The following is a 21,670-nucleotide window of genomic DNA, read 5'->3' as shown; positions in this document are numbered from 1 at the left end:
AGGCTATAAAAATGATTTATATATCCCATGTGCAGAATTCTGTTTCATGTTTTCTTGCTTTTTTTTAACGCGTGCATTTTTCGAAATAATCGACTGAAATATGCGGGTGAAGCGTATTCCACTGGCTGGATGTAACAGGAGCGAAAAAGCGTCTAGTTTCGATAAATTCGATGCAAATCAAATTAAACACGATGTAATAAATTTTTATCAAAAACGCAAAAATATTACTTCACGTTTACGATATTTTTACTTGAATTTGTAGCTTTCCTGCAATAATGCAAACAATTCGTACAACTTATATTTGCTGATTAACTCATTGTTGTTCGAGATGAAAGTACGCCATGGAAGAACGCTTTTATGAACACCAGAAAATAATTAAAGCCGAATATAGCAGCACACGTGGACCAATCGCCAGATTAAACAAAACCGGTCAGCCTTGACTCTCGCCAACACGGAGTGTTTATTAAATTTCCTTATCTTTCTTCACTGATCGATCGCAGGCAAAATACGACACAGGTTGGCTCGCTTCCGTAGCTTCTGGTATTACTTGGAATATTCAATTCCGCTCTTCCGATACTGAACCTTCCGACGCGACGGTGCCGCTCGTAATTTATACCGTGAGTCAAAGTAAACTCGGTTTACGATACGATTTACGATTGCGTACGTACACACACGTTTCTCGCGAGCGCGATGCATCAGGTGCATCGCGCAATCTCGCGCGGAGATGCGCTGACGAGAGTTAAAGAGACCGGCGCGCGCGTATTCGTGGATCGCATCGCGCGATCGTCGGATCGGACGAGGGGTATCTCGATCTGTGTGTATCCGTGATAACGTACGACGAAGGTGACGCATTTGCGTCCAAAGAATCGGTGCATCGCGACGCCTCGTGACGACTGAGCCGAGTGCGGAGTGACATCAGGTAAACCGCCGTCGACCAGGCGGTTTCGTGCACGAAACTGAAGTTCCCGCGAGCGAGGGCGAGAGAGGTCGGCGAACGGGGGATGGCGTTCATACAGGGGAGGAGAGGTGGGCTCGTCGATGGTCCATGGTGTTGATGATGGGCGCGCTCGGTTGCAACGAGGTGAACCACTCTTTCCAGTGGACCGCATCAACCCCCCCGACTCTCGCTGGCGATCAGACAAGCGCAACTCTTCTCTCGCTCTCTTGCCTATTCTCCCTTCAGTTCCTCATAAAAAAGGGAGAAATATGCGTTCAATTGAGAAGCACAAGAGATTATTACCACAATTAGAGATCACTCTTATTCATCGATAAATTTCAAATACACTGAGACAGTCGCGTGATAAGCGGAAATTGGCGAAAGTCAACGTCATCTAATTAATATTATTGTCTTATATGCAATTAATTCAACAACGTTGTTGAATTAATTGCATATAATCGAAATTCTATTTTAAAATTCAAAGAAAAATAGCATAGAAATTTAAACAATGTAATGTCATCGATAATGTATATAAATATACACAGCATGATTAATTAATTCAAGTTAATTGATGAGGAACTTGCATCTTTTAATATAGTCGGTGGATCACGGACATTAGCTAAGGTCTTTACAATACCAGCGTCCCATCCCTTGTTCTCCGCGTTTGTCCTGACTTTACATATCATCATCGTCGTCTCTCTCTCTCTCTCTCTCTCTCTCTTTCTCTCTCTCTCTCTTCCTTTCTCTCTTCCTGCTTCCCCTCGCTGCCCCTCATTGTAAAGATTTATTGGGAAGATCGACCCAGGTGCATCATCTGCATACAAGAGCTGTTCGCCAATAATGGTACTCATGTTCTCTCTTTCTTCCTCTCTATTTATCTCTCTCGCTCTTTCCTCCTATCTTCTCTCCATCCTATTCTTTCGCGCCTTCACTGCTCCTTCTCTTCTTCTCCTTCTTGCTTTCTCTCTCCGTCCTCCAATTCATTCGCGATCGCGTATGTATCTCGGCATCGCCATTCTTCCCGCATCGGCGGTTCCGAGAGTATCGATCGAGCGCACGGCTGATTGAAATTTCGGGAAAAGTCGATGTCGTTTTCAGATATACCACCAATCGCGAACCGTGCGTTTCACTAACCGTCGCGACTGCGGCAAACAGGTGTTATCACAGGAACACCTACGTTGAAGCGGCACTTGATAACGTACAAACCAGGTAGTGAAGTTGACTTGTCTCTCCCCAACGTTCGTTTCAAGCTAATTTCGAGGCATCAAAAAATAGTTCGTGCTCTTCGGTGAAGCCAAAAATAACACGACGATGATCGACGATGATCGCGCGGAGCAAGTTATATTAGGCTCCGCCAATATAAATACGCTATTGAACAACATGCATGTCGATGCTCAATGTTAATTTTTAGCCGTCCCTAGAGCTCGAACCGCGCTAGATGCGAAGGTCGTGTCAGAGTCGCGACAGATCGTTGTACATTTTTACCGTCGAGAATACGAGCTCGTTCGAGATACTGCGCTCGCATCGCTCTTCGAATTTATCGTCTGCCGTTGCGAGGGCGAAATCTACATTTACGTAGACGTTAGCGGGGCGTAGAGGAGGAGCGCGCGTCCACGTCAACAATCCGAGACGTCAATGTTAAATTTACATCGGTGCCAGCGTCATTTCGAGAACGCGCATATCCGATTTTAGGATACCAATATAAAAAAGGCGCAAGAGAGCTCGAACCGGTGCATCTCGCGCTCGAGGACATAAACATTCACGATAAACCTCGGATAAAACTCGTGATGGTACAGCAGGATAATAAATGTCGCCGGGCGGTAGGATTGTTTGCGTTACGCTCCGTGAGTGTGTCTACTTGGGTATCACTGCATTTCGCAAGTACCGTCACACAGCGTCGCGCCGCTCCCGCATCCAATTTCGCGTAATGTGTCTATTGGCGATGCTTTGGAGGCAGGCGAGCGACGTTAAACGGCGGAACGCCTAGGGCTGCTGCCATTCAACGACATTACGGAGTTCAATTTCGAACCCTGCGTGGAACTACGATGACGGCGTTAACGTCCGGTTAGCGAAATCGATCGTCGGGCACGAGTTAATTGCAAGATGAAACTTTCGTGCCTTGTAAATCGAGTTAGCTCAGCGGTGCGTGGATTTATAATGGCGGACCCTCTTACCGAAGGGTCGAAGTGAAATCTGACTTTCCGTTTGCGCGTAGATTGTCGTTAAATGCGAGCGGAATAATCCTTAGATTACATTGCGAAATGTCAGAAGTAATAATTGCGAACCGGAGACAGTAAGATAGAAAGTAGATTATGAAATTTTAAATTTATGTATTCGAAATTAATTAATATTAAGCGGATATTTAATTAAAAGGACATTAATAACGTCCCAGTAATTTTCAAGAGATTTGATTGCAAGGTAATCCGACAAGTAAAAGTTGACGTGATATCTTTGTCGTCTATTAATTAAACCCGATTCTCACTATCGGTCAAGTCACGGTCCAGTCACGGTCCAATCACGGTCCAGTCAAAGATCGTTGTCATTAAATTCAATGCTTTTTCGAGTTTGCATTCACACTACCGAGCGACGGTCGACCGTGACCTGCAGTGTGAATGCAAACTCGAAAAAGCGTTGAATTTAATATGGCAACGATCTTTGACCGGACCGTGATCTGACCTTGACCGGACTATGACTTGACCGATAGTGAGAATCAGGCTTTAATATCATCTTATCTCAATAAACTTTGATTGAAAATATTAATCCTATTTCTCTTGGCACGCTATCTATATTTTAAATTATTTCTTGCAAAAATTGCTTAATGTAAAAAAAGGGCACATCGTGAAAAGTTACAGACTATAAAACAACGTGTACGAGAATTACTGAAGTAAAGCAACGTCGTAAATTTAAGCGGCTGTAAAGGGTTTAGCTGCGCGTCATGAATTTATTCCCCTCAGGAATGTAGATACTTTTTCATGAGCCAGGATAAAGCTTAGGTACTTCCAATAGGAATATAACACAGACTTGCGGACAGGAAGCGCGTTTCAAAAGAAATATTTATTTTCGCTGGCCATGATTAGTTTTCTTACGAAGATAGCGATATTCGCATGAAAAAGAAACTTAATATTCTCCCAGATCGTCAGATTCTCTCTCTCTCTTACATCTCGCATAATTGTCAAATGTAATGGAAAAGATCGAGGACATCGGTGGAAGATGAAAGTCCTCTTTGGACGATAAGAGAAGCAGCGTTCAAGAAACTTTTGTAACAACATTAAAGCTGGCCGATAAACTCAAGCTCGAGAAAACGGGTAAAGCGGAAACATCAATATTTCTGATCGGGATCAAGATCTTACCAAATTCACCAAGGACTGGACGAGGAGGCTGACAGGATTTCCGGCGGCTTGTATAACTTCCACTGCCCGCTCGTGAGTACTGTGCCGCAAGTCGACGCCGTCCACCTCAATTATTCTATCTCCAATCTGAAAGCACGCGCGTACGCGAAAGAACGAATCAACTCCATGCATAGTCGAGATACATCGTGACGATTGTAGATTAAATTTTTACACATCCATAATGCTGCTTAAATCAAAATTCACAAGCTGAATACGAAAGAAAACGATAAATGTGGCAGTAGCATCAAAATCACGAAATTAAAGTAAATTTTATAAATTTATTTTTAGGAAACAAAATTTATAGACCGAAACGCGTCTAGTGCTGTCCGTGCCGTTTAAACTGAAACGCGTGCACATTCGTACAAATGTGAATTTTTGCCGAGATAAAATCTTTACTGAGGCAAAAACCGCGTAGTTATCTTCCTAACTTTATTAAAGTTTTTATATTTTTGCAACCTAGGGACTACTTGAATAAAGTAATACAATTTCCGCGGTAGACGGTAAAGAGGATCGTTTCGAGGAAACCGCATTACCTTGAGACCACCGGTTCTACCAGCCGGACTGTTCGGCAGGACATTCTTTATGAATATCCCAGAAATGTTCTGCGTTTTGCTGGGTCCGCCGTTATGCAGATCGACCTGAAACAAGAATCGTCGTTTAACGCCCGCTCGTTTAAGTCCCGTTAACCGGCAAGATCAACAGAGTCGTGATTAGTCGATTCAGCCGCTGACAGTTCACAGTTTAATCACAGTTAGATTTAATCAGCGTCGCTCCACGACTCTGTCCCCAACTCTGTTAACTCCCGGGTTATGTCGCCAGGCACTGGTCATTTGAGACAGATTCCAACCCCGTGATTTCCGAACCTCCCCGCTTTGATTCTCCCCCGGTCATTTATTCTCATTAATCTCCCATTGGTTTGTTGCCGCATCGTCGTGCGCTAATCGAATTAAAGCAATTATTTAACACCACAATTCAGTCTGTGTATCGAATAATCGATTGTGTGTTTCTCTTCCCTGTTCACGAGTAGAGAAACAAACGTATCCCTATTTAATTAGTGGCGAATTCTATTTTGCGCGATCGCTACATTATTTAGGTATCGGTGGATTATAATCCTTCCCAAAATCAATTATCTCCTTGTAACTGGCGGTAGCAAATAATTATATAATTTAATTGGATTCGGAGTTATATGTTACCCGAATGCGCAGTATTCCGATAATTTGTGTAAAACATAATTTTGAAGAGCTTTTAAGACAACCGCGGATTGGTTAAAACTAAAGCCGATGATCCTATTACGCCTTCTTGCCAGTTTAACGTCGAGAAACTATCTGACTGCGCATTAATGCACTTCAACCGATGCACATGCAGCCCATATCACTGACATTAGCGGCTCGCAGTGTGCATGCGATAAAGAATTAATTGATTAAATTCTATTCGTCAAACTAGCATTCCCGATCCGCACCGCTCGATGTCGATCAATAAAAAGCATTTAACCCGCGTCGCGTATGAGGAATTAATTCGCGGGATCGCGGGGTCAAATCTATTAAACCCACTCACGCCTGACGCCCGTCATAAATGCGTGCACGTGACAGTTTATTACTTGTTAAAATCCAACATTAATTATCGGACCGAATTATTAAGTTACAGATCATCCGGCGCGAGATAGATCCATTAAGACGTCCGTTTATTGGTGGCCATCTGGCCCGACCTACTTCGACTTCAACTCTGTCCGAATGTTTCAATAACTCCGTCGTAGCATTCCCGATTTTAAAAGCGAGCTATAAAACACCAAGGGCGATATCGACGGGGGCCAGCTCTCGTCTGCTCGCGGCTATATCCGTTGCGCACTAATAAAAGGAATACGAAAAATTGTGGTCGACCACGCGCGAGAACGTACTAATAATTCACAGAATTATCTATCTTTTGCGATCGAATCTCGGGGATTTATAAAAATAAGTCTCGCGAGCACGTGCGATACTCACGTTGTAAATTAGATCAATACTCATAGAGCAATTATAGATAATGTATCAAGAGAAATACGACATATCGTAATTAGAAAATATTAACAAAAAGATGATTGAAAACACTATTTAATGTCTAATTTAAGTTTTCTAAAACTCGATTTATATTTCTCTTTAATTTTTCTAAGTAATGACAATATACTATCAGTATACTATCAGTATACTCTGATCAGTATATTGTCTGTTAAACATTAAACGCTATATCATACCTTTCCACCGACAATGCTGAGCCCTAGGCTGGCCTTCGGCTCTCTGTATATCTCGACCAATCTCTCGGGACCCCAATGCTTCGACCAGGTGACGTCGCCATCGTGCTCCCTGTGCGTGACGGTCATGTCCCCCTTGGCCTCCACGAAGACGACAGTCGGAAACTTGCGTGGCGAACTCGAGCTCGACGAGGGCGAGCTGGCTGGTCTACTTTGATGCGCGAGCTCCGGACGATCGGCACTCGACGCTTGATCAGCCTCGAGCAGCTCGTCGTCGCTGCATTGGATCGCCTTCGACTCCTGGTAGGTCTGTACCTCGGCCTCACGTCGCGGGCTGCGCAGGGTGTCCTCGCGAGAAGAGGACCTCGACCTGTCGGACGATCTCGCGGAGATGTCCTCCGGGATGCACTGAATGCTCTTCGACTCCTGATCCGAGAACGTGGCGTCGCTTCTCGTAAGATCACCCAGATTGTCCAACGAGCACTGGACGCTCTTGTTCTCGCCCTGAGTCTGCGTCTGCACTTCCCGTTTGGGACTCTGGAAGTACCTCTGGCCGATGTGGAAGGGGCTGATCCTGGGCGGTTCCTCGCACGGGCTTGTCACACTTTGTTCGGGGCTGCACTGCGTGCTCTTCGATTCCTGCACAGTCTGCGTCTGTACATCACGCTTCTCCTTAGGCGAGTACTGAGTCTCCTTGAAGCTCTGTTCGACCTCGTCGAGACTTTCCTCGTAAACTTCGCGGGTCCAACTCTCAGGCACTGTCGTTAGCAGATCCTCCACCGAGGTAGTGAATACCTCGTGAAACAGATGGTCCGATTGGCTCTCGAGCGTTTGACTCTGATACTCGAGCGAATGCTCCTTGCAAATCAGATCCTCCTCGTGCTTAAGAATCGCTTCCTCCAACGGCGAGCGTCTCTCTCTCGAAGGAGTCTGTTCATAATCACGCGCTTCCTTCGCCGGAATCGCACTGTCAGCTACTTCGCGAGGAGTCGCGAAGTCCTTTGGAACGCGGATGGATCCCTTGGATTCGCGTCGAACTTGGAATTCACTTGAGAAACCAGGAAAACCAAAGGTCACAAAACGGGAGCGAAATCCGCGATCGCGCGGTCAGTCGACGGCTTCGTGTCGAGCGTTTTAATACGTAGCAAAAGAAAAACGCCGGCACACAAAGCCGTCGCGGACAGTAAACGAATCTTGGGCGTCTGATAATTGCGTGCAACGGCTTTCTTAATTGCAACGATTCGCTTGTTAGCGGCCGGCGCTATAGTCAGCGGTATAAAAAGACTGGCCGATTGCCGAGGTCATTCGCTACTGTCGAATACTCGACACTCGATATAAATAAAAAACGATTTTTATCGCTGGAATTATCGCTCTTCACAATGTGAAAATAAAATTAAAATAATTTTGCCATTTATATTCGTTGTGATCATACGAGCGATATAAAACATTTTTGCGCTACTATTGGTGAAAATATGATTGGATTTAATCAGAAATGAATATACTGATACGACAGCTTATGATAAGAAATAAATAATATGATTATCTTTTTTAATTGGCTCGATAAGAGAATATTTGTACGAATGCAAGATTAATATTGACATAATTAACACGAATGGTAATAGAACACGAAGGATTTTAATATTTTCCCGTTTCTTTATCCCCTTTGACGCGCTTTGTAAAATAAAAATGCAATTAAAAGGATAAAAATTTCACGTCATGCTATCTCTCGTCGCAAATGTCTCTCGTAGCATGCAATTGAAATGAGGGGATTGTATAACGGATGATAATATAGATGGGCTTATTGTTTGCGTGTGTTGGAACGATATTCTCGATGCAGTACGTGCGCACATTTTCGATATGTACACACGTGAACAGTATAAATCGCGCGCGGAACGTGACAGACCTACCACTGTGTTTGCTTTTAGCAGAAAATCTCCCGAACGTTATGATATCTCGACTGAAAATATCCCGGAGATTTTTCTCGAGCTTCGGGGGACCGCGCTTCGATTCCTATCGTATCCATTATCAACGTGAAATCGTATTTTCAGACTTTGCCACTGTATTACGCGTCTGCTTGATACATATTTAACAAAAAAGAGCGAAGTCTGAAATGCGAAGCATGAACTCGAGCGAACTCTGATATTTCTCACGTTGCGGAAACTTGTGTGAAATCTCGTTTAAAATTTCCTAACGCATTTCGTTACGTTGCGTCCTTCCATATCAATTTCTTGATACAGCGAAGAATATCTAATTTATGCAAAACTATATATATCTCGAATTTTACGAAGAGCCATTGGAGAATCTTTACGTAACTGATCGTGTATCGATAATTCTCTAATTTGAATAAACGTCATCTATGGAATTCATAATTAAACGTGAGATGAGAGGAATCCTGCTCGTGGCGTTTTCATATATTTATTATGTGTGACGCGCGAAACGTGCTAAGATTAATTACGTCAAACATTTCTCGCGCGTTTTATCGCGCGAAATATTCAGATCGGGATTCGCACCGGTTGTTTAATTGCTTGTAGATTCAAGTGGCAAGCACGAGGAACGCCACTTACGCGACGTTCTCCAACTTCCGTTATCCAAACGACGTTGTCGCTCGCTTCCGGTCTTGTCTGTCCGACGGATCGCAAACACTTCTCGAGGATCGTGGCTCTCAAGGGTATGTGTCGTGAGCAGAAAGGGGTGAGTGTACGAGTGGACACTTGGGGATCTCGTTGGAGAACGCGACGCGAGAAGAATTCCACCGTACCTCGAGAGACGTTTCGCTTCCTTACGTCGCGCGAGTCGAGGTGTTCACTGTCGTGTATCACACCGACAACCGGCACTCCGTGCGTCACTGCAAACTGGCTTCCTCTGATCTAATAAATAACACTCTCGTCACGGAGCGCATGCACACGTACACGATGGTCCGCGAAGCGACATACACACGTAAACACGCATATAATGTGTGCACGCACACAAATGTAAGACGGTCGCGCAAACGCGACGATAACGTGCCGAGCGTGGACGCACGCCGAACGCCGACTGCCGCGAGGCGCGGACGACTACTCGCGAGAGTAGAATACTCTCGCGGAGTATTCGGTGCGTGCGCGCGCTCTGCGCCGGTGAGGGAGTGATTCTGCGTACGTGCGTACATGAGCTGGTGCGTGCATTGTAGCTACCGCTTATTGAGCACGTGTGCACGTGTGCACGGGATTGACTTGTGTGCGTAACCCGTATGCAAAGTGTTCTGGAGATGTTACGTAACGACAATAAGGCGATCTTTTTTATCGATTTTTTGAAGAGAAGAGAACTCTCTAAATTCATTTGAAACTGAATCGCCCAACCAAAGACGAAACTATGTTTTACTCATAAAGAATGTTAAAAAACGGATTGGAAACTTTCAAGCTCTTCTGCAAGTAGAACAAAATAAATCTATGTTGAAAGTCGATGAGCTAAAAAGTCTGTGTCTTAATGCAATTTTAAATCGCGCCTAAAAAGGTTCTGAAGATTTTCCCTTAATTTTGATAATTTTAGATCATCTTTATCTAATTTTCTCAAATTGGGGCATTTTGATAACTAATTATTAACCCCCAAAATTTAAATAAATCAATATTATGTTTAACTGAAAGAGATTATAAGCTTATTATGCACACATGCAGCTTAATTCGTTAAAACTCTTCAATCTTTAATGATAAATAATAATTCATCAATTATATTTAGATTTCAACACTTCGATAAGAAAAAGTTATTTTTTATTTTATTTTAATGAAATAATCTCGTCTTATAAGTACTGTCATACATTTTCTGAGACACCTTGTGCATCGCTCTTTATATGTATAGAAGTTATGTACATGGAAGAAAAAGAAAGAGACAGAACAGAATATGTTTTTTGCAAGAGATATTAAGACGTTTTGAAATTATTGATGTCTACTTGTCGAAAATCTTACAATTATTGTTAATAGATAAAAAATTATATGTATATGTATATATTTTGTATGATATATATAATATATATATATATTTTTTATATAACATATGACGCACATTTTTTGTAATCTTTTAAAATATATAATAAAATCTACAAAATGTGGTTACTCATGACATTTTATATTTAAATAGGCGATGTCCATTTAAAGTATGTAAACAGCTCCACACACCACATACACATATCAAAAAGAAGTCTCTTAGAAAATAACATTTATTCAGAAAGCTTCAAGATTTTCTAAAAATATCTTTCGGACGTGTGCATTAACAGACACACGTAACAGACGTTACATATGTCTGTTAATTGTGTGAAAGAGGAATGAATGTGTACAGCAGCAAAACGTGAAAATATGTATGTACACCTGCGCGTATGGAAAAACTTACAAGGTGGTACATAAACATATACATATATAATGCATATATTCGCGAGAAATAAGAGTGTATGGATGTGTGTTGAATGCGTACGACTACGCGGTCGTTCGCTTTATACACTGACTGACAATGAGATAGCTGAAAGTTCGTATTGCGGAGGTTGAGCGAAATCGAAATCGGCGTGTGCGTGTATGTCGGAAACACGTACGGATTTGCTGCATTACGAAGGCGAGCGTGGGAGATTTACGTGTATACACGCGCCGAAATGTAGGCATCAGTAAGGTACGTGCTTAGATATGCACGTGCGCGCTTCGTTATGCATCGCGTTTATGTGCGTGTGTGTTTAAGCATATGTGTATGTGTGTGTTGTAGGCGTATGTAGTCGGGGGAGTAATCCGAACAGCTCGTATCTGCCGAGTCAATTTTCGATAAACGACGAGCTTCATTGTCGAACGGTGCGGAATTTCTCGGGATTGGTAACAGTAACTTTTCGCGGAACGACGAAAATATTTTTAGTCAGCTAAATTGAAGAACCTTAATTTCAATTAGTACCTTTAGCACTCCCAATTTTCCTCAATTTTAATTATTGTCGAAAACTGATTTCTCTTTAACGTGTCAGCAAAAATGATTTGACTCTGTAATGTAAAATCGACGTAAGCGTTATTGACGCGAATGATGGCGGCTCTCGCTGCCCATTTAATGATACATTTTCAATCTTCATACAGAATCATTACGTAAGCATAATTATTTTATCAAAAGCTTCTTGTTCAAGGGCTGACTAATTATTCGATGGAAACTGGTTATTATGTAACGAATGAAAGTAGTATAACACAGCACAACGCTGCTCAAATGGCAGTAGTAGTAACGTTATAAAGATTAAGATTATCTCTTCGCCAAATTAGAGTGATAACTTGCGACCTTTGTAGAAACTCCACGTGCATAGGTACATAATACATACGCAGACGCAGTATTCAACATGTATATGCATGTATATGAGTGCATATTTAATAGAAGCACCACGAGGAAACTTAAGAATAAACATATTCTCTGGCAGGTTATCCCATTCCGTGTGCATATACACGTATATAGTTGTTTGTATATGTTCTCCTTTCCTCTAATGTCTTTCCTCCCTCCATCAGACGTTGCTCTGCTTCGCAGGGTCGGATTTATCGCAGTCTGACGTTAAGAAAATGCATAACGAAGTTCGAATTTACTTCGGATTCGGATACACGACGCTGCTTCAATTACGTATTACGAAATGTTGTCACGTGCAGGCGAAATGATACAATCGATGACGTTAGAATAACGTTCTGAATATTGAGACGTGGAGCAACGGTTAGTGCCGTGAACGCGATCAAAGCGTCTTAGTAGAGAACAACTTAATTGCCTAGCGAGAGAGAATGATGTCATACAATTAGCGCAAATTGTTCGTCAATTCTCGAGAAATAACACGATTACGTATTTCGCGTGTATTTCATATTCATACATCCATGCTGGAGTTGCTTCAATATTTCACGACGTCACATAACGTAGTGTTCTGTCAAAAGTGGAGTTGTTTTAAGGTCAAAGTTTTTAGGTAATTGTCGCGTATTTTTTCGCAGTTGAAACTTCGAACTTTCGATATATTACGCATCTTGGTAATTAATCTCGAAATTAAAACTTTATTACAATTTACGTGAAATTAATTGAAAAAAGATACGCTTCGTTTATTCACGAAATGTTGTTGAAAGGCGACAGAAAATTTGAAAACCGGTGGCCTCGTTTATAATGAACACGATTCCGCTCATACATATGAGGTCCCTCATTCATTTCTGATGTATATCTTGCAATACCCGTTCGCGCTTGTTACACGCTTCAACTCGGCTCTCCGTATTTTTCTTACGCGTCGCATTTATCCGTCCTCCTCCATACGCGCGCGACCAGCTATTCCCGCTTCTTTTGTACCTCACGTCCTCTTTTTAACCGCTGAAGTTCCCGTCTTTCCCCCCTCCGCCCACCACATCCACTTTGACTTCCTTACGCCTTATCTTTCTACAGCCACCGGCAATTCCGCGCGTCTCTCTCCTCTCTATCTGTCGCGCAACGCGTCTTTGCTCCTTTACAATTTCCACCACGTCCCCCCCGTCGCTCTTTTGTAACGACACTTTTATCTCTTCTTATCCTCATCGATGCCACATCGTGCGCGCGCGTGTTTGTCCCCGCCGGGTTGAGCTCCGTCGTCTTTTTCTACTTCGCAGTCCGCATTATCTGTCCGGATGCATCGCGTTCACCCGTCCTCCGTGCCTCGGAACCGAGGTCGCCCGTCTCTCCGTTCCGCTGCATTCACCTCTTTTCGCTACTCTCGTAGCTTGTTACATCACAGCCTCCGTCTCTGTCCCTCTTTTCCGAGAGCGTCCCGACGTCAGTCAGTCTCTCTAACTGCGTCTCTTTGGCTTTCCCATATCTACGCGACGTATCTTCGCGCTCGACATTGGCTGACTCCGGCTATCCCTCTCCACTTCACCGATTGTGCCATGCCGGTCTCTTTTGCGCCCTTTTCTACTGCTCGGCCTGATATTTTGTTCGACCTGCGCCTCCCTCGCCGCCCCTCGACATCGCTGTCACTCTGGGTTAAGCTTTCAGAATTTTTCCCCCCGTCTACTTTGCGTCCCGGAATCGAGTGTACCAGTGTACGTTCTCATCCGGTGTCCGATTTCGTCTGTAATGCAGGGCCGATTCTGTTCGTCTCTTTCTACTTTGCTGTTTCTGGCTTATCATGAAGTATTCAAAGGTGCTGATGCTTATCTTTCGAACATGGTAGTAGATATTACTACATCATTGACTCTCTTTCGGACATGTATTATATAAATGCAATTTAATTACGTAAACTTCTAATTTCAAGATTGATTACGCGCATACATAGTGCAGCTGTGTGATGATGATAAAAATCTGTTGCGTATATAAAACGAATAAATCTGCTTGATTGCGTAGCAAAAATAAATACAGCAAAAACAACCAAACTATTTCAGGCGTATAGGAAAAAATAAATAAATACCACATCGAACTTTGGACCGTAACTTCGCGTGTGCCGCGTGAGATCCCAATGTGAATACGAGCGCTTCATAAAAAAAAATAGCACTCCACGGTAAGTGCTTTCTTGCGTGGGTGTAACTCCCACAATCCTGCGAGAAGTTTGTAGAATCGTAAATGTAAATGGCAGCGAAAAAGTTTTCTGGAGAAAAGCGGGATGAAGAATTAAAGGAAGTCGCTTCCGATTGCGTTTTGCTTTTTGACTAATTAAAAAGGAGCGCTTGTTTTTCCCGTTCTCTAAACATAACAAGATAGAAAGCGGATGAATAAATTAATTGGCAAATAGAAATTCTCATGTGAGATGTAGATTTACTTAATATATGCTTCTTGGTTCAATTAATTCAATTAATGTCAATAAATTATAAATCAGAAGTGGTTCGAGTCTTCTTTTTCTGTCTTCTCTGTTGCATATTTTGGACGGTTCTGTCATAAATATGAGATTTATGTTTGGATAATCGAGCTCCTACATTATTTCTGTCACGTTACGAGATGTATTAATATACATTATATCTCGCAAAAATTATATATATATATATATGTGTGTATATAGCAATTTTTTATTTACGCAACACAAACTTGGCGCGTAATTTCGGACCTTCTTCCACACACATACGAGCAACATTAAAGCAACATTTAACATCGTGTACGCGACGTAATGTAATCACCATGAATTTTTCAGCGTGGCTCGACTATACTTGGAATTTTTTCGGGGCGCAAAGTATTCCGACGTATTAACGGTGACCTAGTTTTCCAGTAAATTGTACGAGCACTTCGGGGTTTCTATGGCCATGCGTGTAATCCAACCCTAATCGGGAGCGACAAACTACGGGAGTAAATAATATTGTTTGCAAATCGACATTCGAAGCCCCGGGTAACGACGTCGCTCGAACTTATAATTCGATCGACAGACCGCATTTACGATGCTGCAAACAAACTTGTTTGCCTTTGCCTCTTTTCACGCGTCGTGTGGCGGGATCGATCGATCATTCGCCCACGCGAGCGATGACCGAAATCCTCCCTCTCGGTGCGTAATCGAATATTTTATAAGATAAATAATTTTGTTTTCGTACAATATGCAAAATATTCTCCTCGATGACAAAGGATTATATATTATTGGCAATACACGATAAGATCAACTAATTTTCTATGCTATTGCACAATCGTTCGTTCATTTTTTTCTTTATTTACATCTAAGACAATCTTCTTTATAATTAGTAAATTAAACAACTTTTATACAATTAAACGATTGAATTTTTCTTGCTATTTGAGAGAAATATCAGAGTTTCCTGTGACCTTTTCTGACGAGTCTGATAGATTTATGAAAGCAGCAAAGGAATGTCTTACCTTAAAATGCCATCATCTTCCTTCGTGCTCTCCGTTGTAATCTTTCTCGTAACGTCTCCGACACTTCCTCTTTTCTCTGTCGGACCTTCGTGCAGGATCGTCAGTTCCGGTTCGTCTGGCTGCGCGAGGCTGCCGATTTTGAAAGGAAATTGTTCCTGTTTCTGAAGCTTAGCTAATCTCTTCGAGCCTTCGCTTCCGGTTCTGCTGAGCCGCCTTTCCTTGACGTCTCTACCGTCCTCGCCCGTCTCCTCGACCTCTTCGCCGTTATCAGAGACCTTCGAGAGATCCCAAAGGATCTCCGGCTTCAGATTTCTCACGGAGACTTTGCGATCCTCGTCGGAGCTGGGCCTGCCTTCCGTTAAAGTACTCTCCGACGTCGATTTCGCCAAGGCGGGCAGCTGCAACGTTGAGACGTCGACGACTTCCGGCGACGGCGCCCGCGTCAGTTTCGTTTTAACCGTCTCTGGAACGAGATATACTTCTGGCGGCGAGTGGATCTTGATTCTGGTGGCCGCCTCCTCAAAGCGAAGCCCCGACGCCTCTTCCGCCGAGATGATTCTGGCAGTCACCAGGTGGACCTCCGGCAACAGATCGGTTACCTGATACGTGATAATTACACATGAAAATTAAACCGGCTTAAAACAAAATATATGAAATTCTTTTAGGATACGCGACGATCCACTCACCTGATCGCTCGTATCGTCGAAGAAGATCTCCTGTACGTCCTCTTGAATCCTGACACCCTTTTTCTCCTCCAACAACGATTCCCTCGAGGATTCTCTGGAGAAGGAGTCTCTCCTTTTCCTCAACGAGCTCGGTCGTTTTGCGGGTTCTTGAACCGTCGATTCGGGTTGCCGAACTTCTGAAACGGCCGCCGCAGTTCTTTCCAAAGTTGGCCGTTGCTTCTTGCTCTCCGAGAGTCTCTTGGCGTCCTTTGCGAGCTTTGAGTCTCCCAGAGAATCCTTCGTTTTCTCCATTACCTCGGATACACTTTTCAGGCTCTCTCTCCTCTTTGTGGACGCGACGGACGTTTCGATTGTCGTTGAGAGGCCTGTGGTCTCTCCTTCTTTGCTAATAGCCGATGGACGTTTGACTCGTTGCTCCAGTTGCTCGTCCACGACTTCGGGAACGGAGGGCTCCGCGGCTTCGAGGCCGACATTTACATCAGAATAAGACGGAATGCTGTGCCTCGTCAGGAATTCCGTCACCCTCTCGATGCATTCCTGCTCCTTCAAGCTCTTCCTCTCCTCCCTCGATCGTCGGTAGGTCTCCTCGTCTTTCCTTGCGAACTCCTCGCCTTCGAGTTTCCGCCTCGACAAATCTTCCTCCACCTTCTGTTCGGCTTTGACGGATTTCTTGCTCGATTTCCTCGATCGCTTCTTACCGTCTGCCTTCTCCGTGAAGACCTTCTTCTTGGCGCCCTTCTCCGACGATGTGTCCGACTTCTCCAGCGTCTCCCTCGACGTGGACGTTCGTCCTTCGGATTCCGCGCTGTTGTGACGCTTTAAACTCTTCTTGCGTTCCTGATCCGCCTCTCGCACCGATCTCGTTGTCGCGGTAACCCTGGACGCTTCCTCCGCGCTGGAAGACGGCTCTTCTTGAACAGGAGGCACGCGATCCAACTCCAGGGACGATTGCTTCTTTAATTTCACCTTCGGTGCTACCTTTTCCACCCTCGTCGGCACGTCCTTGGCGTGCCTGGGTATCCTCGTCGTCTCCACGATTATCGTGCCGCCGTACGACACGATGCTCGTCTCCTCGCGCATCGTCTTGGACGTGGTGGGATAGAATTCGTGAATGATCTCGACGTCGTTGTCGACATCAACGTATCTGGTAGGCGATCGTTTGTCGCGATGATAGAGTTTGGCGGGCCGTCGTGCCGGACTGCAGATCGGCGTCAGCGGAGAAGCGTCCTTCCAGTGATCCTCCTCCTCCTCCTCGTCCTCGTCGATCTCCGGTTTGTTCGTCGAGGTTTCGGTCAGCCCTGCGTACGGCGAGACATATTCGTGAACGCGATCGCCCTAGATCTTTGATAAACGCTTGACACGATTCTTATCGAGGCGTTTGAGATTCGAAGATACGCGAAGATTGAATGAATTCCAATTAATCGCTTTTGACACAGTAAATTTTCCGATTTCTATCATCGACGAGTCGCATCGATGAATCACACCGAAATTTTTGTTCGACTTTTGAAAAATAGATATGATTTTTTAAAAATCTATTTTTACTATTTAAGCAGTTCGCGTGAAAGGATATCGCATGTTACCTCGCGATATATCAGAGCGCAGTGCGCTTTTGTACGTTATCTATAGAGGAGGTCTAGTCTAATCGCGAGATCAAAATTGATGGTTTTCGTACATCAGACTTGAATGGTAATGGCAAATTGCCACGACGAGAGGTATACATATATCTTCGTGTATAGAGCGAAAGGAAATTCCGCCGTTGTCAGACGAAGAAAGGGGCGCTCGTATAGAAATCACGATAGTATGTTTCGCGAAACAAGGCGCGACATATCCCCGTTCCGGAACAATAGGAATATATGAAACCGGCTAGAATGTAGTCGGAATGTACTCGTTATTGAATGAAGCGTGATTTATACGCCTTGCTTTTGGAACGCGATGCAGGCGCGATCGATAAAAAATGTACGAGCGAAGTTATAAGGCAGGATAATCGCTTTACGGCGATAAATATCTGAAATCTACCAATCTGGTTGCAGCAGATTCGAATTGTCTCGACTTGCATTTTTTACTAAATACATAGAACGAAGAAAATGTACCTGATCTCGAAGAAAGCAAGTCTTCCAGCTCGGCCATGTGATCGGTCGTCTCGCTCTCATTGGGAAAACTTTTGCTTCGTTTGATCTTCGGCGTCACCTTCTGCTACAGAATCGAGCAGCGTAGAAAACGAGCAAAAAAGAGACAGGAGTTAGACCATTAGTACAAAACGTCGACAATTACTGTTCTAAGATCTCGCGTTAAATTTTTACGGGAGCTGGCTTGCGCAAGAAAAGAGAGAAGCTGCAATTTGGCAACAAATCGCAATTATAGTAAAGAGACTATTGCGTGAATTTGTGAATTTTATTCGCAGTTCCAAACATCGCATTCGTGTAAATTCGCGATATTTATTGAGGAAAACGTACAATCTTTTTAATATCTCTGTGGAGCTGTCAATCTATGGTAATACAGCCGATCGCGACGTGAAATTTAAATTGACGCGGCCGTTGATTGGTGTTGAAACAGCGTAATTTCATTTGTATGCATTTGAACTGCATTAATATGTTAATCAGATCGCATGTGCATGTATTTTCGCGAATTTTGATCTGTGCGGAGATAATTCTGCAGTGAGCGTGCCACGTATTCAGATTTAAATTGCGTTGGAGAATGGGTACTTTGAAAACACACTACGGTAAACACGTGAGCAAATGCAAATGCGGCAAATACAGATCGTCGCGATGGGAATCAATAATCGTGTGAATTCCGTATATATTTATATAGCGCCACTTGCATAAATCTCGAGAAACTTTTCAAAGGAAAAATAAGACGAATCGTCGCGGTATACACGAAGACGTAAGCGTTGCTTAACAATACGTTTGCTTCGTAATCTCTTCGCTGTCGCGATAATCCAATTAAGGAAATAGTTCCATACAAATAGGATTGTCTAGAAATCCGCGGACGCCGACGATATAATGTATCGTTGTACAACTGAAAAATGATTTCTGCTCTAAGAAAGAAGAAACTACTTATCAAATATAAATTCAATAATACGCCTACTTAATATCAAAGATATGGACTTAAATATTCAATATGGATTTAATATCAGAAATGAGATACTGGTGCATTTTTTTTTTTTTTCAATACTATCACAAACGTTCGTAATTACGCGGCAATGCATTAGAGAAAGATCTAGCTAAAGTGGCAAGATACGATTTGCTGAAGGTGTGCACTTATTTGCGTGCGCTTTTAACTAAATTAAATTTAAAAAAGCATCGCTGAATGCAATTAAATACGTTAATTAATTGAACGGAACCAGGAATAAATAATTTTACATTATGAGATCGTATTCAGTAAATAATTTTTCTCTCAGCGCAAACGTACGAAATAATTTATAAAAAAAGTTTGCACAAATGTTTGATGAATAATATATATGATAAAAAATATATCGTAGCTTTATTGTAATATGTGCATAAAATATTATTAAAATTCTATGCAAAATGTATGATTAAAAAATTTTATATAAAAATATATGTACTTGATAAATCTAAAATAATTATGAGCAACATAAAATTTTAGTTTTATGCACACATGTGTAGGTATAGAAAAACTAATATATGTATATTTTTTTATTTCAATTCTTCTTTCTTGATAAAATGTCAAATAAACAAGAAAGTAATATTTTGTCATCTAGCAAATTGTAGAAAATAAATTAAAGTTAAAATAAAGAAGTTAAATATCTTTAAATAATATATGTCGGCATTTATATGTTTAGATCATTATATCGCTCTTGTATAGGAAAGTAGATTTTTAACTTTTCAATATAAATTTAATCGTTACGTAACGTAGCTAGTCGTCACTCGATTCACTTCTTTCGAGCCATTCGAGTAATTCGATCGACGTATCAAATGACGATTAATCCGCTCGAATGGCAAAGGAATTAGTCGACATTCTCCAATCGTCCGAATAAAGCGACGAAAACGAGAAGGAAAAAGTTGTTACACAAAAGCATTTAAATCGAGAGACAGAATTTGCTGCGCTTGCTAGAAGATCGATTAATTTCTTGGAACTCGACAAGTTTTTACTTGTCAGTTATTGATACGTAAGGTATACTTAAATGATAATAATGTTTTCTATACGAGCGAGCAACCTACCGGAAAAAAATGTGGAGACTTACCTATAGAACTTGATATATTTTATCACGAGATTCTCATCCAATTCATGCAGTTTGCGACACGTCACTAACGACGTCGCTAATGACGGATTCGTGTTGAGTACCAGTTGCATTACGGAACATCCATATTATTTCAATAGCCTTACGAAAATAATAACTCTCGTAGTGTGTGACAACGAAACTGTCGATCCGATAAAGTAAACTTGCATAAACCAATTCGAAACCATCAACGTTAAGCAACAAAATTATTTATCAATAAACAGACTTATTTTAAAGCTCGGTTTGGATTATACGTGGCAGAAAGAAATCGAATTATTTAAAGATTTTGCAATTGGCATTACAGTGAGATATGGCAATATCAAAAAATAAAATCTTTCAATGGCAAAAAATGCTGCAAGAATAATATCTGGTGATAATTCGTATCAACATCTTTTTATATCATATGTGTGCGTTCAATATATTTCTATATTTCTGATAAAATATAACAAAGTTAGTGATACAATTTCATAAAGATCGTGAATTTTGGATACATCAAAAATGGCAAGGAGCCAAGGAAGAAATTACAAAATTGTCATTGTTTAAAATCATGCTTGATTTTAGTAAGTTGTGTAAGAATTTCCTTACGCAACACGTAAACGCGCCATTGACGCGAAACATTGAAGGAACACGTCGATAAAATATTGATCGTGTTAATTAATTTATGCATATTAATTATTAAGCTCATACATTGGCGAAAGGGAGAAGTCCCGAATAAACGAACGGAAGGACGGGACATGCGTTTCTTCTTCTTTCTTGATTCCCTCTTCTCCTTCGATTTTGCGTTTTTAACTCGCATAAAATTATATTTGGTACGCTCCTTGCTCTTTTGGATTAATAATGTTATTATTAAAATGGGCATAAACGAGGACATAGTGCTCAATCATGGTTGGTAACTTTTATTTTCTATTTCTGTTTGTTTTTTTTGGTCGATAACTGCAGTAAAGGTATAACTCGCATGGGAAACGCATCCGCTTCGGCGCTTACGCCTCGCTCTGAAAAACGAAAAAGATACGTTATTATTAGAGAGATATGTATGTGTATGCGTATGCGTGTGTGTGTGTGTGTTTGGATAGTTACATGTGACTTATGATATTTTCGACAATAAATTTTTACCACGCTGCATTCTCGCTAAATTCTACGAAGCGTGTCAACGTGACTACAGAGCTTGTTTGTTTTTCAATTGAACTTTTATATGCTTTCAGTAAAATGAAGCAAATGCTTGTCTTTGGAAAAATAGAGAAAAGTGAACATAGAAAGCATTTCTAATAAAAGAAGACGAATTTAATTTTACGTGCACTTAGTATGTCACAGAAAATGCATAATAGGGATAAAGAAAATTATTTATGTTGTGTTAGAAATATAATCGTAATATTTTATATACATGTTTTATATATACAATTACATATATTTTAAATAGAATATTTTATATAGAACATT

The 21,670-nt window shown here is 41.9% G+C and overlaps 1 protein-coding gene across 4 annotated transcripts in view; it reads right to left on the bottom strand.

Annotated features, from left to right (window-relative positions):
* LOC139819326 (multiple PDZ domain protein) overlaps positions 1–21,670 on the bottom strand; it is a 92,183-nt gene that overhangs the window by 8,372 nt on the left and 62,141 nt on the right. For 3 of the 4 annotated variants that reach the window (XM_071788570.1, XM_071788571.1, XM_071788573.1), the window contains 6 exons: positions 18,087–18,189; positions 15,997–17,294; positions 15,311–15,909; positions 6,554–7,598; positions 4,860–4,964; positions 4,288–4,413 (listed from right to left, as the gene is read on the bottom strand). In XM_071788570.1, the coding sequence (XP_071644671.1) occupies positions 4,288–4,413; positions 4,860–4,964; positions 6,554–7,598; positions 15,311–15,909; positions 15,997–17,294; positions 18,087–18,189 (3,276 nt within the window). The remainder of the gene's footprint in view (positions 1–4,287; positions 4,414–4,859; positions 4,965–6,553; positions 7,599–15,310; positions 15,910–15,996; positions 17,295–18,086; positions 18,190–21,670) is intronic. The other variant, XM_071788572.1, reaches the window with a different exon arrangement.

This window comes from Temnothorax longispinosus, chromosome 9, assembly GCF_030848805.1.
Source record: "Temnothorax longispinosus isolate EJ_2023e chromosome 9, Tlon_JGU_v1, whole genome shotgun sequence".
Lineage (NCBI taxonomy): Eukaryota > Metazoa > Arthropoda > Insecta > Hymenoptera > Formicidae > Temnothorax > Temnothorax longispinosus.
This window is presented reverse-complemented; position numbering and strand designations above follow the sequence as displayed.